Source organism: Catharus ustulatus, chromosome 1, assembly GCF_009819885.2.
Source record: "Catharus ustulatus isolate bCatUst1 chromosome 1, bCatUst1.pri.v2, whole genome shotgun sequence".
Classification (NCBI taxonomy): Eukaryota; Metazoa; Chordata; class Aves; order Passeriformes; family Turdidae; genus Catharus; species Catharus ustulatus.
This window is the reverse complement of record NC_046221.1, coordinates 47,461,879-47,477,325: the sequence shown is the minus strand read 5'-3', so window position 1 is coordinate 47,477,325 and position 15,447 is coordinate 47,461,879. Positions and strand designations below refer to the sequence as shown.

General features: G+C 36.3%; 1 protein-coding gene across 4 annotated transcripts in view; it reads right to left on the bottom strand.

The window, feature by feature from the left end:
- The window catches only part of LARS2 (leucyl-tRNA synthetase 2, mitochondrial), a 98,038-nt gene that overhangs the window by 73,716 nt on the left and 8,875 nt on the right, over nt 1–15,447 (bottom strand). For all 4 annotated transcript variants that reach the window (XM_033081915.1, XM_033081923.2, XM_033081930.1 and 1 more), the window contains exons 4-5: nt 9,879–9,970; nt 8,034–8,094 (exon numbers count right to left, since the gene is read on the bottom strand). In XM_033081915.1, coding sequence (XP_032937806.1) covers nt 8,034–8,094; nt 9,879–9,970 — 153 coding nt within the window. The remainder of the gene's footprint in view (nt 1–8,033; nt 8,095–9,878; nt 9,971–15,447) is intronic.

Sequence of the window (15,447 nt, the reverse complement as noted above, 5' to 3'; positions counted from 1 at the left end):
AAAAGAAGAGGCACAATCGCTTTCAGTACAATACAAGATTATGTGAGCAATAGGTAAGTAGATAGGACAACAAAAGTGAGGTGTCAAATAAAAATAGAAAAGTGAATGAAGATTAGTCCTTTTGGCCCTGAAGAGCAGATGTGTGTCAACTGAAACTAAAAGATTACATTTCCCAATCTAAGCAAGCATGTTATAAGCCATGCAAGCTTGAGTTACAAGATACAAGCTAACTCCTAGGCACAGAATCCACATACATGCTCTCTCACAAGGAGTAAATAGACATTTCTTAGAAAGAAATGCAGCAGACTGTATCACTGAAAAAAAAAAAATCTGCTGCGTGGTCACTGAGATGCAAAAAGATCACTCAAGCTCAGAATTTAATTTTATAACCATGAAGGTTTGGAGTAACATTTCAAGTTAATGAAGGAAGAGAAATTACATCACTACTGTTGTGCGCTGGTGAGGTTTAGAAATTTTTCCCATTATTATGTTAAGCTAGCTGGGATTGCTCCCCTATTAGTCGTTAAGAGCTGAAGACAAAGGAATGGCTGAACCAGCCCGATGGCTCCATTAGGGAAAGGTGGAGTCCTGTTTTTGTCCTTCGGGTGAGTGAGTAGGAGGACACTCGCAGCTCGCCAGCGGAGGAGAGAGGTTGTTTCTTCTCCGTGGTGAGAGTAGGCTCCTTTGGACTCGGACTGCTAAAGCTTCCTGCTTCCTCTGAACAACTGAGAACTGGGACACTCACGGTGAGCAAGTTCTTCCCTCACCCTTCTTCCACCTGGGACGGCCGCTGCCGCCTCGCTCCCCCTGCTTCTGCAGCCACTGCGACTGAGAGGCCGCCTGCCCTGCTCCATCGGACTGTGTGGACGAGGAGGGGCATCGGTGACTGAAAAAAAAGGACTGGGACTGAGTTCCGTTCTGTTCTGTCACTGTTTTTTTTCTTTCATATAGTTGATGCTGTTTTTGTTTGTCTTATAAATATATCAGTAAAGAACTGTTATTCCAAACCCATACCTTTTTTTGCCTGAGAGTTCCTGAATTTCCTTTTCCTGGCAATACTGTCCCCTTAAACCAGGAAAACTACCAAGTGAAATGAGCTGCTGAAGACAAGCCAGTAACTCTCGCCAATCTTGAAATGTGTTTTGGTGGGTTTTTTCCCAATCATTTAACACAGTAAGATATACTGTTATAAATAATTTTCTGTGTATTCCAGTTACTGACTGTGATATATGTTATAATTCGTGTTTATATAAAAGGATTGTATGAAATAAAATGAAGTAAAAAGAACCTTAAAACACCAAGCACCCGGGGCCATAGACAACGGCCGTAATTAGCATATCAACAGACCTAGCTCAGCGATCTCCACAACGGACGGGAGAAGGACCTGTTAAGTACCACACATCAGATCACCTCCGCTGGTTCCCGTAAGCACTCCCAAGGAAAATTACACATCAATGCAGAGCAGAAACAGCCTTCATCAACATGCAGGAAAGACCTTTGTCCAGGGTAGCACCAGAAAAAAGATTTAATCTAAATATGAGAATCTGCAGCAGAAACAAAGGAAATTCTCGCCTCAGGCCAGGAAAAACTGTATAAAGCTGGACTCTCTGCGATGGCAAAGGGTGAACACAGGGGGATCTGATGCGGTAGAGATCAGATCAGCGTGTGTCCACCCAGTGCCGACCCCGGGCTCGGCGCTGTCGTGTTTTCACTTGTGGCTTCCCAGGACCGTATTTTCGGTCGCAAAAATAAAAATTGCTGCTTTGCTATTTAATTCGACTTGATTCGGTTATTATCTATAACACTGACCTTGATTAAATGAATGATGTCTGACTAAAAGTTTCTATTACCAAGGCTGCCATCATGCTTAAATTAAGGTACAGTAATTTCAGGATTTGAAGCTGCACCTGATTATAAGCCGCACATCTGAGTGTTGGCAACTGTCTCGGGTTAAATTACAGAGTGTGATAAAAGGTATCTACTCTATCACTATGTATTGAGGGTGGGGGAGGTGATCCTTATCTCAACGCCAGATATTCTGCTAATGGGCCATCCACTGAAGCCAGGCGGGGCATTATTCTTTATATTTTCACAATTCATCATTCTTCCAGTAAGTCATTTTCTGCTAATGGCCCATTGAGTCCCACTGTGTGACTGATAAAATTACTTCATCCCATTGGAAGTTGCTCCAGCCAGGGAGAAGAGCCCAACATTTCTTACAAAGATAAAAACAGAGGTTTTGGGACACTAAGGAAGCCCGTTTTTCCACTGGACTCCAGAGGAAAACTGGATTTCTCCACATCACCACTGGACTCCGGAGGAAAACTGCACCTTCTACAGGACCACTGCTTCAACTCAATCACATCTGTCACTCTAGGAGGATGCAGCCACCATTGAAAGGCACTGCTATCAACACCCTGCCTGATGGGGTGTCAGGTTGTACTCTGACTTTGTCAGAGTTTGGAGTTTGTTTCTTTGTAGTACTGTATTTCTATTTTAATTTCCCTAGAAAAGAACTGTTATTCCTAATTCCCATATCTTTGCCTGAAAGCCCCTTCATTTCAAAATTCTAATAATTCGGAGGGAGGGGGTTTACATTCTCCATTTCAAAGAGAAGTTCCTGCCTTTCTCAGCAGACACCTGTCCTCCAAACTAAAACAACAACTTTTCATTCTTTGTCCATATGTAAGCCACACCTGATTATAAGCCGTACTTCCAGGTTCGGACCAAAATTTTAGTCAAAATGGTGCAGCTTATAATCGTGAAATTACTGTAAATGTTAACCTCTCTATTTTTACTCTCTAAGCACAACAAAGATCCGCAGAACATTAACACAACTATCTTAACTCAGAAATACACAAAAGAGTTCATAAAAGGGTTGAAAAAATAGCATACTGGAGCCACTACACCCTGCCAAAACATGTACATTGCGATCTGAGCACTGGCATAACAGCATACATATAGAACCCCATACCATAAAGAAGTACAGTGAACATATATAACAGGATATTACCATATTTTTCACAAAAATAAAATACCTACTGAAAATTGAACTTTTCTAAAAATATATAAGATGCTGCTCAGCTGTCCACTGCATGTGCTCTTCAGTGCTCTGTGACAGATTTAGTGACCACACATCACCTCAGTATTTCAAAAGGTAATATGAAATGGGAGGGAAAGCATCTTCCTCTTCCCCCCCATCCATTTGGCCTTTTACTTTTGCCAGCTTTAAACAGATACTCTCACTAAAATGTATCTTTGTCATCAGTTACTGTTACTGTTCCTTATTCCTACAGGAATGACACTCCTTCATTAAAAGAATTCATTACAACAATTAAAATAAATCACCTATAAAGGTGGTTTGCTTTTAAAAGAGCAGATACTGGCCAAGGCATAGGAAAGACCCCTATCCTTACCAAAAACTACCTTGTTTAATCCATTTATTGCAGCACAGTAATTTGTTCCTAGCAACACCACACCAGAGGGGTTTGTTACTTGTTTATTTTTGCAAATAAACAGTTACAGATTAAATTTTTGCAAATCTCAGTTACAGATTAAATGGTAGTGTTACAATCTGGATTTGATATCACTCCAACATGGGAAACAATGGGTCCATGCAAAGGTCAAAAAGTAATTCACTGTTATAAAATCTGATTTAAAGAGTCCCTTTCAACTACCAAAAATAAGGGTACCAATAATAAATAATCCTGCATTAAAAAAAGTAACAACAGCACAAAAAGCCACAACTCAATCTGGATAAAAGATCTGGGTGTTTAATAAAAGAAAAACTAATTTTCAAATGCCGTGTTTTAAAATGCACTATTTATTCTAAATCTGCTCCTTTCTGACAATTTTCTGTTATGAGTCTCTGACCTTACAACTTGTTTTTGCTTGTATTTTAAAGAAGGTTACAACTCCAAGCTACTTTCAAGCTATTTTTTAAAAAATAAAAGTAACATTTATAGCCTTCATGAAAAGATTTATTTTTTTTGAAGATCCACCAGGCTTTATGAATAACATATAACCAGGTTGGAGATAAGCAATTACCCACTTTATTAATAATAAATTTATTTTAGTACAGTCTTATGCTGTCCTGAAGACAGGCATGTTGCACCTCTTTAAAGGGAGATGAGAAGAAAAAGTCTGGATGGATTTTTTCCAAAATCTATTTGGAAGATAAAACAGTCTTCAATCAATTATCCGCCTATTTTGGTTTTCAAAAGCATGCACCACCTAATCTAGAAGTATAATTACTTGATTTTCAGAGGTTTAGAGGTACACCAACCTACATTTCTAAATTAATTTGAATATTTGTATTTTAAAGGCTCTTAGTTATATGCTTTATTAGCTACAAATAGAAATGTCATACAGTGCCTACATTTTGGAGCATGAATATCTTTTCTGAAAAAAAAGTAGCCTTGTATCAACAGTTTATTTTTTTTTAAATTTAATTATAAATAGGGTCACTGATTATCAATGGTACATGGATAAGAAAAAATTTCATAGGTAATTATCTACTGTTGCTTTTATGCACAACTTCAAAACTAAACAGAAAATTATCTGCACAAAGAAAATAAAGCAAAGATTTAATTTTTTTTAATGTACAGAGCAGACGGGGAACATTAGTCTCATGCAAAATGCATGAAATTACTAAAAACCTTCCCAGAATGAGCTACTTTCTAGGAGAAAGTTACAGATTGATAATAGCAGTGGTGAACTGATGGCTTCCTCAGAGCACGCACTCAGTCTGATGACACTCCTAAATAAAATAAAGGAAAAATGCTATATTCTCTTCATCTTTTGCAGCTGATGATATGAATCATTGAAAATTATATTGCCTAATTCCCTTGAAAATCATGTTTCAAAGAAGTGACAGGCAGTTCGCTATTGTCTGGGGTGGTATTTTTGAAAAATCCGTTAATCAGGAATGCTCAGATTATAGTTATCTTAAAACCAAAGCATAATGTTGGAGATTTTTTAATTTTCCATGCGTTTTTAATGTCTCTTAGAGACATTTTTTCCATGCCCTAACTTCAGCTTTTCAACCTTCCATCTGAGAAACATAAATGTTCAGAATAGAAATGTTCTCTCACTTACAGATTTTTAAAAAAATCTCTCCCCAAAATCACACCATTTTCAAAGTGATTTACAAATATAATACTTCTAATTTAAAATGCCTCCATATTTCAGATAAAACAATCACATAATCATTAGTAATTAAAACTACTCTAAGGCAAAGTACTTACAGAATTATTTTATGAATTCAATTTCATTTTTCACTTCCACAGATTTTCTGTGTAGGAGAGCAATTTTAAAGTGTCTTTTTAACCTGACTGAAATAATCTAATTAGCTTTTAATAATGTTTTATTTATGATATCTTACTAGATAAGTAAGTTCACTGACAGCTACAACACAGAAATACCTGCACATTTTGATTTGTAAGAGAACAATGAAAAAAATCCCACATAAAAATAAAAGGAATTTTCTAGTATTGCAGGTGTACTGGGATTTGTTCATAATAATTTTATCAAGCAATGAGATTTAACTAGTCTTCATATTCCTGGACACAAATCTCTTGACTACCTGATGTGACTTTGTAAGCAGGCAGACTTTTTGGGACAGCTATATGCACTAGGTACTCAAAATGGATTTTTTTTTTCCACTTCTCTCTTACTATATGTAAAATGTAAAGTTTATGTAAGTTTCCTTCCCATCATCTAAGCATATACTCTAAGCTGGCCACAGTGGACAGGGAAAGTTAACATAAAAGGTTCACACCGCAAATAGGCAATTCACCACACAACAAAATAAGGATCTCAGTTAGGTGAATGGGCTCCCTCCAGCATTATTTGGTAAGTACTATGCAGTAGCACAATAAAGAGGCAGATTTAAACAACAGCAATGAAATTAAATTTAAAACAGGTCCCTGTTTTGTGTAATGGTCTTGGTTAATTAGACCAACCCATATAAATCTGTTTTTCTTGGATTGTTCATAGGAGTCACTAATACTAGTGGGTATTTTGCTGTGTCACAGTATTTTGTTCGCCACTGATTTAGAGCCATACAAGCATAGAATACTATTTAAAAAATACTCCTTACCTCAAATAGTTCTTTTAATAGAATTTTTAAAAAATATTAATAGACCTTTTAAGATAAGCACTTGCACAGCACAGTGCTTTTCTGTGCAAAGACACATGAACTAGCCCAGGAGCAGTACAGTTGAGGCAGTAAGATGCTCTGCCCAGCCTAATGAGTCCTGCACAGAAGCAGGCTTTATCAGCCTGTAAAACACCCTGCTACAGCTTAGCCCTTCCATTTCCACAGGTTGTTCTTTCATGGCCAGTTCAAATATCTGTGCATTTGGAGGTCACATAATTTTTTGGGCATCATGATATTTGCAATTAATAAACATATCTCTTTCTTTGACTACCATTCACTCCAGTTAGTAGGGCAGGCTTTCCAGGTAAAGCAAAACTCGTAAGTTAAGGAGTGAAAACTCCAAAATGTATTGTGTTTCATGAAACATTTTTCAGCTGTTTTAAATTCTTACTTTTCAAAAACACAACTATGTGTCCCTAGAACATTCTAAAGCATTACAATTAAACAGCAGTATAAATGGAGCTAATAATAGAGTATCAAAGCCCTTTCCACAAGTATTCAGAGATTCCTGAAAGTTCATTAACCAAACACAGTTTAGTAGTAAGTAGGTATTTCTTACTTTACTAGTAAGTTTACTTGTGAAGGTAACTCTCAAAGAGGCACAGAGATGACAAATTATTCTTCGCTGTATACCTAGACTTCTTTCCATGGTTTTCAATACTGCCAGTTTTCCATCTGTTCTTCAGGATGGAAGGGCCAAACAGAAGTTCATACACAAGAGATACATTTTCTCAATTTTCTTGAAATGCAGCCTGCATCATTGAACTCGTGTGTGTATTCATGTGTGTGTTCCATAACGCAGCCTATACACAGAATTCCACTCAAGGGTTGCTGCACTTCACATACAGACAAAAAATGAGATATCAACAGCTTTAAACATTAGATGTCAAGAATGTGTGCAATGAAGCTTCCACAACAAATCTTTTATTTTCAGAGCAACTTTTCTAGTTACCATGAAAACTTAAATCTTATTTAAAAGGCTATACTGAAAAATCCTCCCATATATGAGACATGACAAAATGGTTTTTTAAATACATGACATACAAATAAACAACTTTACCTTCATGATTAAAGAAAACAGATGACATGTCTCAGACTGTCATAAAACAAATGCTTTTCCTCTTCAGATCTACAATACTGCTATAAAAATCCGAGATTAGCATCTCCATCACACTATTCAAAATCACATTAAGGTGATAAGCAACAGCTATTGCTAAGAATATAAAGGTAGTGACTGATTCTGATTCACTGGTAAATGCAATAATCTCACAATTGCTTCAAACACTAATTTCTTTTTTATCTGGAAAATGACATTATCTTATGTCTGATTGTGTCTGGTAAGTTTTTTAAGATGAACACTTGATTCTCAAGCATTAGTGTTTTAAGTAAAATTTCTGGTTTTCAAAATGATCCTGATATAAACATCTATGAAAATGCAGGCTTATACTTCAAAATTTGGAATAACATAACCAAGCCATCATTTCAATTTACTGTCTTTAAACCCTTGACATATGCTTTGAAAACAGCACTCCTCAAAATACACATACTTTAGCACAAAGACATTGCTGTTTCATAAATATCTGTTTATTGACTTATTTCTAATACAGAAAATTGATACTTCAAAGAGATGAAAAAGCAAATACAAAATCAAAATGACCTTAGAGATTATCCTACACAGATGTTATCAGATTATAACAGCATGTCAAAAATTAGGGAAATCTGATAAAAATCACAATTTTACAGTTTAACAACTTAAACTGGTCACTGCCAAAGATGCCTGTATGGTCATAAATAAAATGGTGAAATTCCATGGTTTCAATGCTGCATCATACAATAAAATAAAGTTGTATTCATTTTAAAAAGAAAATCTTACCCTTTCCCATGTAAAAGACAGACCTAATGCATCAAACTGTTTCCTCATGTGTTGAATATTACTGCAAAGCAATGATAAAAAATTAAAAATTATTAGCTTAAGATATTTCTAACGTGATCATATAAAAAATCTGGTGCTAATAGAGTTCTGGGAAATCAAAAGCATTAGTTAACCTGTAAACACTATGATTTCACCAGCAGTAAAATTCAGAATTGTTACAATACTCACATAATAATTTTAAAACTCCCTAATGTATTGTGGTCCAATTTCTATGGCTATCTATGAGGCAATACATTTTTTTCTCTGGATTTGAATGCAATTTAAAAGTAAATACAGACTGCAGCTTGAAGGAAGCATTACTCAAGCACCACTTCTCACTACTTTTAATTATCTTTACTGTGATTGAGTCAAAGGGGTCTCTTAAATCTCAGTGCAGTAGGGGACATTTCTGCTATCATCTTAATCCTGCTCTATTCTGCCAATGCTAACCTGGCTGTATCTTGCTGTGGTTCTGGTGATCATGTGGCTGTAGAATGACCTGAATCAGTTTACCTATTCAACGGAAGATATGCCCTACAAAAATTCTCCAAAAAACCCCCACCAGTTTTGTTTCTTCCCTCTGATCAACAGGCTGATCAAATCAAAACTGTGGCCTACAAAACCAGCTGAGCCAGTGCAAAGGAGGTGGTGGGAGCATATATCCTGGGAGGCGACAAGGAACTACAAAACTTCTGGTGGCAGCATCGCCATAGATAAACACTAGTCAATTGTGACATTGTCATGTTAGATGCTGCCCTGAACGGATTGTATTACAAATGTAAAGTAAGATACATCAGGATATAAAGTGAAGCTTTAGTTTGAAAACATACTAAATACATTTTACCAAAATACCCACAATAACACAATATTAATTAGTGACTTGGCGGCAATTCACTCACATACTGTAAAATGGATTAAAATTTCTTAGGGACTTTTACTTTTCTGCTAAAACACATTCTGTCAGATAAAATAGTATCTATCCTCCCAGAGTGGCTAAGTTGACAGTCCTGAAACCAAGAATTCAATTCTAATCCAGAAAAAACTTGCAGTGCTGAATAATTGAGTACTGCAAGTATTTAATATTATAATATTCTAGCTGGAAAAGTATCAAGAATCTTAAAATGGGAACAGAAGCATGAACAAAACCCAAAGAAACAGCATTATCAAAGAAGGAAATTTCAAGGTCTATGAAGATACCACAGATGTATTACTGCACCCAGAGTACAACAAATAACTTCACTTAGGAAGACTGGTTTCCAAATAATTTTTAGAAATTGTTTACTTATATAACTTTTTACTCATTTTAAAAAATATTAGGAGAACATAACACCCCATTCTGCAGTCTAAAGTCAAAAAAGTCTTTGCAGAAATAAGCAGCAATAAGATCCAGTCTCAAAAAATCCCAACTATCTCCTTCCTCTCTCACATGGTACAAAAAACTGCTAGTAAATCTAACCACGTAACTCATAAATTTCTACTGTGTACACTATACTATACTAAGATTTACTCCACCATAACGAAATTCTGATTTATTTATACCCGCTGGTTTGGGTGTTTGAAATGGTCCTCTTTCGATATTCTAGCATTTTACAATTTAAAATTCATTGAGATTAAAACCTTGGAAATCATCCTAACATTTTTATCTTTCAAAACAGAGTCATCTGCACAGTCCCATAAAGTGTTGTCAAATACACTTGGTCTCCTGTACCATCTTTCTTCTATGTTAGTTTTGCCCTGTTTTGTTGTTTTATGGGGGCCATTGTACAGGTATTCACAATGAAAATGCCATATTTCAATTCATTTCACCTTTGTGTCCAGTTTGCAGGGTGAAGGCCATGTTCAACTGCAGCATTTTCTGCTGGTAAACCAAACGCGTCCCATCCCATTGGATTTATCACCTGTCAGCAAAAACAAAAACTCCAATATTATGCAACTTTCTGGAAATGCATCAGCAACACACAGAGGCCTCTGAATAATGAACGGTGTTTGGCATTCTAGCATTTGCTTTGTCTAAACGGAACTTCTTCCAAACCCGCCAACTATGGCCAGTTTTGCTTTAAAAGATGACTATGAAGTGCACTTGTTATCTACAATGAGATTTTAGAGGAAGTTTAAAGTATTATGCAATAAACTCTCATGACTATTTCAATAAAAGGTTGACAATGACGAAAACCAACTCTTTGTAAGTTTGCATGGTGGTAAAAGTCAGCAGTTGATGCTACCACTGGACAGAACCAAATACTCATTCTAAAATACAAGATGTTAAGTGAAAATAATTGAACCAACAGTTTTATAACTGATGTGTAGCCTACTATTTTTTACTTTGCATTGAAAAACAAAAGACAAGAAAAATACCCTACAATAACTTTGAATTCACCATATAAAATTAAGAAGATGAGGAAAAACAGTTTTAGTCAAATTTTACTGAAATATCTTTTGCAAATACAGACTACAGACCGACAAATTGTTATTTCATGACCACAAATAAATAAAGGTGGGAAGAAAGTTTACTAAAAAGTATTATATATAATCTCTGTTGAAATAGAGATGTATTTTTCCTGTTAACATGCACATTATTAAAAAAAAAATAATCTAGTAATACCATAAGTATTCAAAAACCTGTTTCATAATCAAGGAAAGAAAGGCCAGTACTTAAGATGCTGTCATTAAACACATAGATATTGGATACCTGATAAAGTCAATTCTATTTCTTAACCTACAAATGTGCTATAAATTCAATAATCATGATTAAAATTACACAAGTTTAACAATAGCAAAACATGACTAACATTTTACAAGTTGTAAGAAATCAAAATTTTTACCCCTTAAAATATGTTTCATATAAAGAACATCTTTCTTAGCAGCATGTAAGCAACAAGCCATTAAAAAGCAATCCCAGCCATACTAATCTCATAATATATCTACATCAGAAAAATCTGCTTATTTTGGAAGCATAAGAACTACTTCTGTCACTACTTTGAATTATTTTTATTCTTCTTTGCAACCACTATCCAATCTTCTGACTTAATGTAATATTTCATGAAAAATATTTTATAGACGTGTTTATAAAGATGCCCTAGGCACCAACACGGAGTAAAAGCAACAGGATTTAATAGATGTGACTCTTCAGCATTCTCATTTTCAGTACTGATGAAAAACTAAACCTGCTGTCTATCATTACTCTACTGGTGCAGCAACAAAATCAAAGGTATTAGCCTCTGATCATCTGTGATCCAAGCCAGCCCAGTAAGGGCGCCTGCACAGTACATTTTTGATGTCTAAATCTAACAGAAATTGGAATGCTATTTCGTGTTACAAACTCTCCCTAACAACTAGATAAACTATTGTTCCTCATACCGTAGTACCAGAAATTATGAGTCTTAACTGCCTTTTATAGAAGGGGGAGTTTACATGGAAAATGTCAGTTGGAGCCCAAAACACTTCTCCCACTGAAGCACACCTCTGCCCAGCCCTTTCCCTCCCTGATCATCAACACACCAGTGAAAACTATTGGTATTAAAGAAAAAAACAAGACAGTTATGCTTTACATAAGCTATAAATATCAACATGTTCTTTTATGGACACATTAAAATATTAATTTATGCAGCTCCATTATTTTTGACCACTAGTATTGCTGACAACCTATCTCTGGACAGATGTGATGAAAAAACACAGATTTTTTTTCTTCCATGTATAATAGATATTTTCTCTATTTAAATGCCCTAAACTAATGCCATGTCTTTACATTCCTACAAATGCCTTCTCTTACTACAAATAGATGCACATTAATTGAGATTAGGAAAAAATCACTCTTAGTTAATTTTTGTAAAATTTAGCTTCTGACAATCTCCTGGATACAGACAGGCAGCCAAATGCAAGACACAATCTCATTTCTCATGCTCCTGAGCAAAAGGATGTGGGAAAAACAACTTCACTACCAGCTATGGATGCACCAGACAGTTCATGTGTATCACTGTACCATCAGCGTTGGAAGGAGTAACCTGTATACACAGATCTTCCCAATTCTAGCATTTATCAAAAATATCATATTCACTCTTCACATTCAGAAGTTCAATTTAACGACCAATAGAATTCCTCAAGTTAAAGGTCTGAAGAAGTATACTAATTCAAGTTTCAATCAGAAAACTGAATTTAAGGAGACATTAAAAATATCCTCAGATTAGCCTCCAGGATAGATCTATTTATGTAGTTGCTATAGAGATGAATGTAACATGCACAGTGGTTTAGAAAATGATTTCAAGTTTATTGTCTCTTACTTCTCTACCATGAACGGATTTGAAAGATTCGTGAAATGCATTTGTCTAAACAACAGGTCAGCTCCTTCTGGCTGTAATCTGCAGCAAAAATGCCATAGTCTCCACGCAGGATTTGACATTACGTCTTAACTCTCTAATTCATCATAAAAATCTGAAGAGAAATGGAAGAGGAGAAGAAAATATGCTGACATGTCAAAAGATAGCACAAAGGAAAAGGACTGTTTGACTGTTCAAAACAAATTAAAAATAGGAAGAAAAGAATGGAAAGCAGCTTTGAAGACCAAAGGGTTATTCATTGTAGCTCTTTGATGGGTTTGTCACTGGCTCTAAATAGCAGAGAACATGGCTGCTCTCTCTAGCAGCACAGATGAGCAGAAGAAAAACAAGTCATCCATTTTCTTCAATGCTGACTTGATTGCTTTCAACAGTAACCTCTAAACCTTATGCAACTGAGGGATCCATTCTGCTTACTGCAGTAACCATTCTTCCAAGCATCACTTCTCTAGGTAGACAATATTTTCTCTAAGTCTCAAGTAGAAAGTAAAACAAATAACGACTCTGTCTTGTTAAGCAGGAGGCTGCATAAGCCTAAGGTGCCTATATCAGGTAAAAGAAGGCAGGTTGCAGTTTCACCCATTTTACAACAGCAGAAGGCAGTGCAATCACCAAAGGCAGTTGTGTGTTTATCCTCATAACGAAGTGGACAGGTGAACTCCTGTGCTGAAAACTGTTAGTCTTGAACACACATGGCATAACTTCAGATCCTCAGAAGTTCACGTGATCAGGCAGAATCAAATATGAAAATTTGCATTTTCTACCACTTAACACAGTTTGCATGGGCACATAAAACATTACAAGGAAATTATTAAAAAGTGTGTGGGGAATAAAAGTGCTCAGTAACTACCACACAGAGTGGTCTTTTTGGGAACAAATTATTAAAAACAGTTGCATCTTGAAACATTTTAGATCCCAAAAACTCTGGCTTGAAGCACTTTTAAGAATCATTTCGTAGCATGGTCAAACATCTGTTGTTAGCAACGGCTAGAGCTCTTTGTGTTACTGTGGGACCAAGGGGAGGAAGACACGGAGACTCCCTTGATTCAATGTTGAGATCTCAGCTCTTCCTCTGAGAGCATTTTCATCTATTCACTGCTGTAACAATCAGTTCATCACACTGACATCAGTAGGTGAGATCAGTGTACTATGTAACACAGAGCTGACAATGATCTCATAACACTCATTTCTAAGCCTCCATCAACATAACCAGGACTGGTGATTCAGTGAATTTTCTTCCGTCTTTGTAAGGACACAAAGAACATGTTTGCTCTCCTGATGTGCACTCAGTATGTCTCAGAACTATGACTAGGGAGCTGACATACTGTTCTTACACTCAGATCAATGCATTCTAAATTTTAAGAAAGACAGCAGAATCAGTGTGAGAAAGGCCTGAAAATAAATATATTTAATCCACAGAATGTGCAATAAAAGATGACCAAAAATTAAAACTAAGAGGGTTGCTGACAAATGAGTGGTTTGAATTGATACAGCAAAATCTACATTCCTATCCCTACTTATAGTCCCATGACACATCCAACGTGAACTAGCCAAAAAAGGCTGACAAAACAGATGATCCATGATTACAAGTTCCAGAAAACTGCCAGAAAACACCCCCAACTTTATTGTGGACCTCACAATTGTGCAATCATAGACACATGAGATGGAGAGGAGAGGAGAGGAGAGGAGAGGAGAGGAGAGGAGAGGAGAGGAGAGGAGAGGAGAGGAGAGGAGAGGAGAGGAGAGGAGAGGAGAGGAGAGGAGAGGAGAGGAGAGGAGAGGAGAGGAGAGGAGAGGAGAGGAGAGGAGAGGAGAGGAGAGGAGAGGAGAGGAGAGGAGAGGAGAGGAGAGGAGAGGAGAGGAGAGGAGAGGAGAGGAGAGGAGAGGAGAGGAGAGGAGAGGAGAGGAGAGGAGAGGAGAGGAGAGGAGAGGAGAGGAGAGGAGAGGAGAGGAGAGGAGAGGAGAGGAGAGGAGAGGAGAGGAGAGGAGAGGAGAGGAGAGGAGAGGAGAGGAGAGGAGAGGAGAGGAGAGGAGAGGAGATGGCTGCTCCTTCTATTGGCTCCCTGCAGTGGGCTAAACTTTTCGAAAATCTGATGTAAACTGACATATTACAGCACACTTTAAATGCAAGACCCTCACCTGAGTGAAGCCTAGATTCTCTTTTAACTGTTACAGGTAATAAATGCCATTACACAACAGGTAAAAATTACCATCAAACAAACAAACAATTCCCCCAAGGCACATACTTTAATCTGGAAATAGATTAAAATAAGGAATTTGTGATCAGTGTGTACACTCCAAAAAGAAGTATTTCAATGCTTCTCTGCAACACAGTGCTGCATATTAGAGAAAGCACTTCAAAATAATCAACCATACAGATTTATATCAAAATACAAAATGCCCATTTATTTTTATCATAAAACAGAAAATATGAGAAGTTATTCAACATTCACATAGTACCACATACATTTTGAGAACAAAGTTGTCTTTTGCCTCCCTAATCTCACACATTTTTTCCTAACATAATTACATTTAAAATTGTATCTCATTTTCTCTTTTTCTTTCAAAATGAAACAGAGTGAGCTCATTAACATGTTTGGTACAGGCTGTGGGAAAACAGAAATTAAATAAAATTCAATTCACACAAAATACTTGCAATATTTGCTACTTGATTTATACCACATGAAATAACCTGACAAAAGGGCACAACAGCCTCAGACAAAAAAAGGGGAAGAATAGTAGCTAGTGATCAGAAAACGGATCTGTATTGAAATAATTCATCCTACTGATGATTAATTATAGAGTTTTAATTAAACTTGCCTGTCTGGCTTCAATATACCATTCACTTTTGCAGTTTCAAGAATATTAACATTCACACCAGAAAGAGAAAACAATTAATGAAAATATATACAATTTAAAAGATGATACGTTATGGATAAAAAGAAAACTCTAAGTCATTTAGGAGTATTGCTGAAATATCACTGACTATATTCTAATCCCATCCATCCCAGTCTAAGTACAAATTAAGAAATAATTAGTGTGAT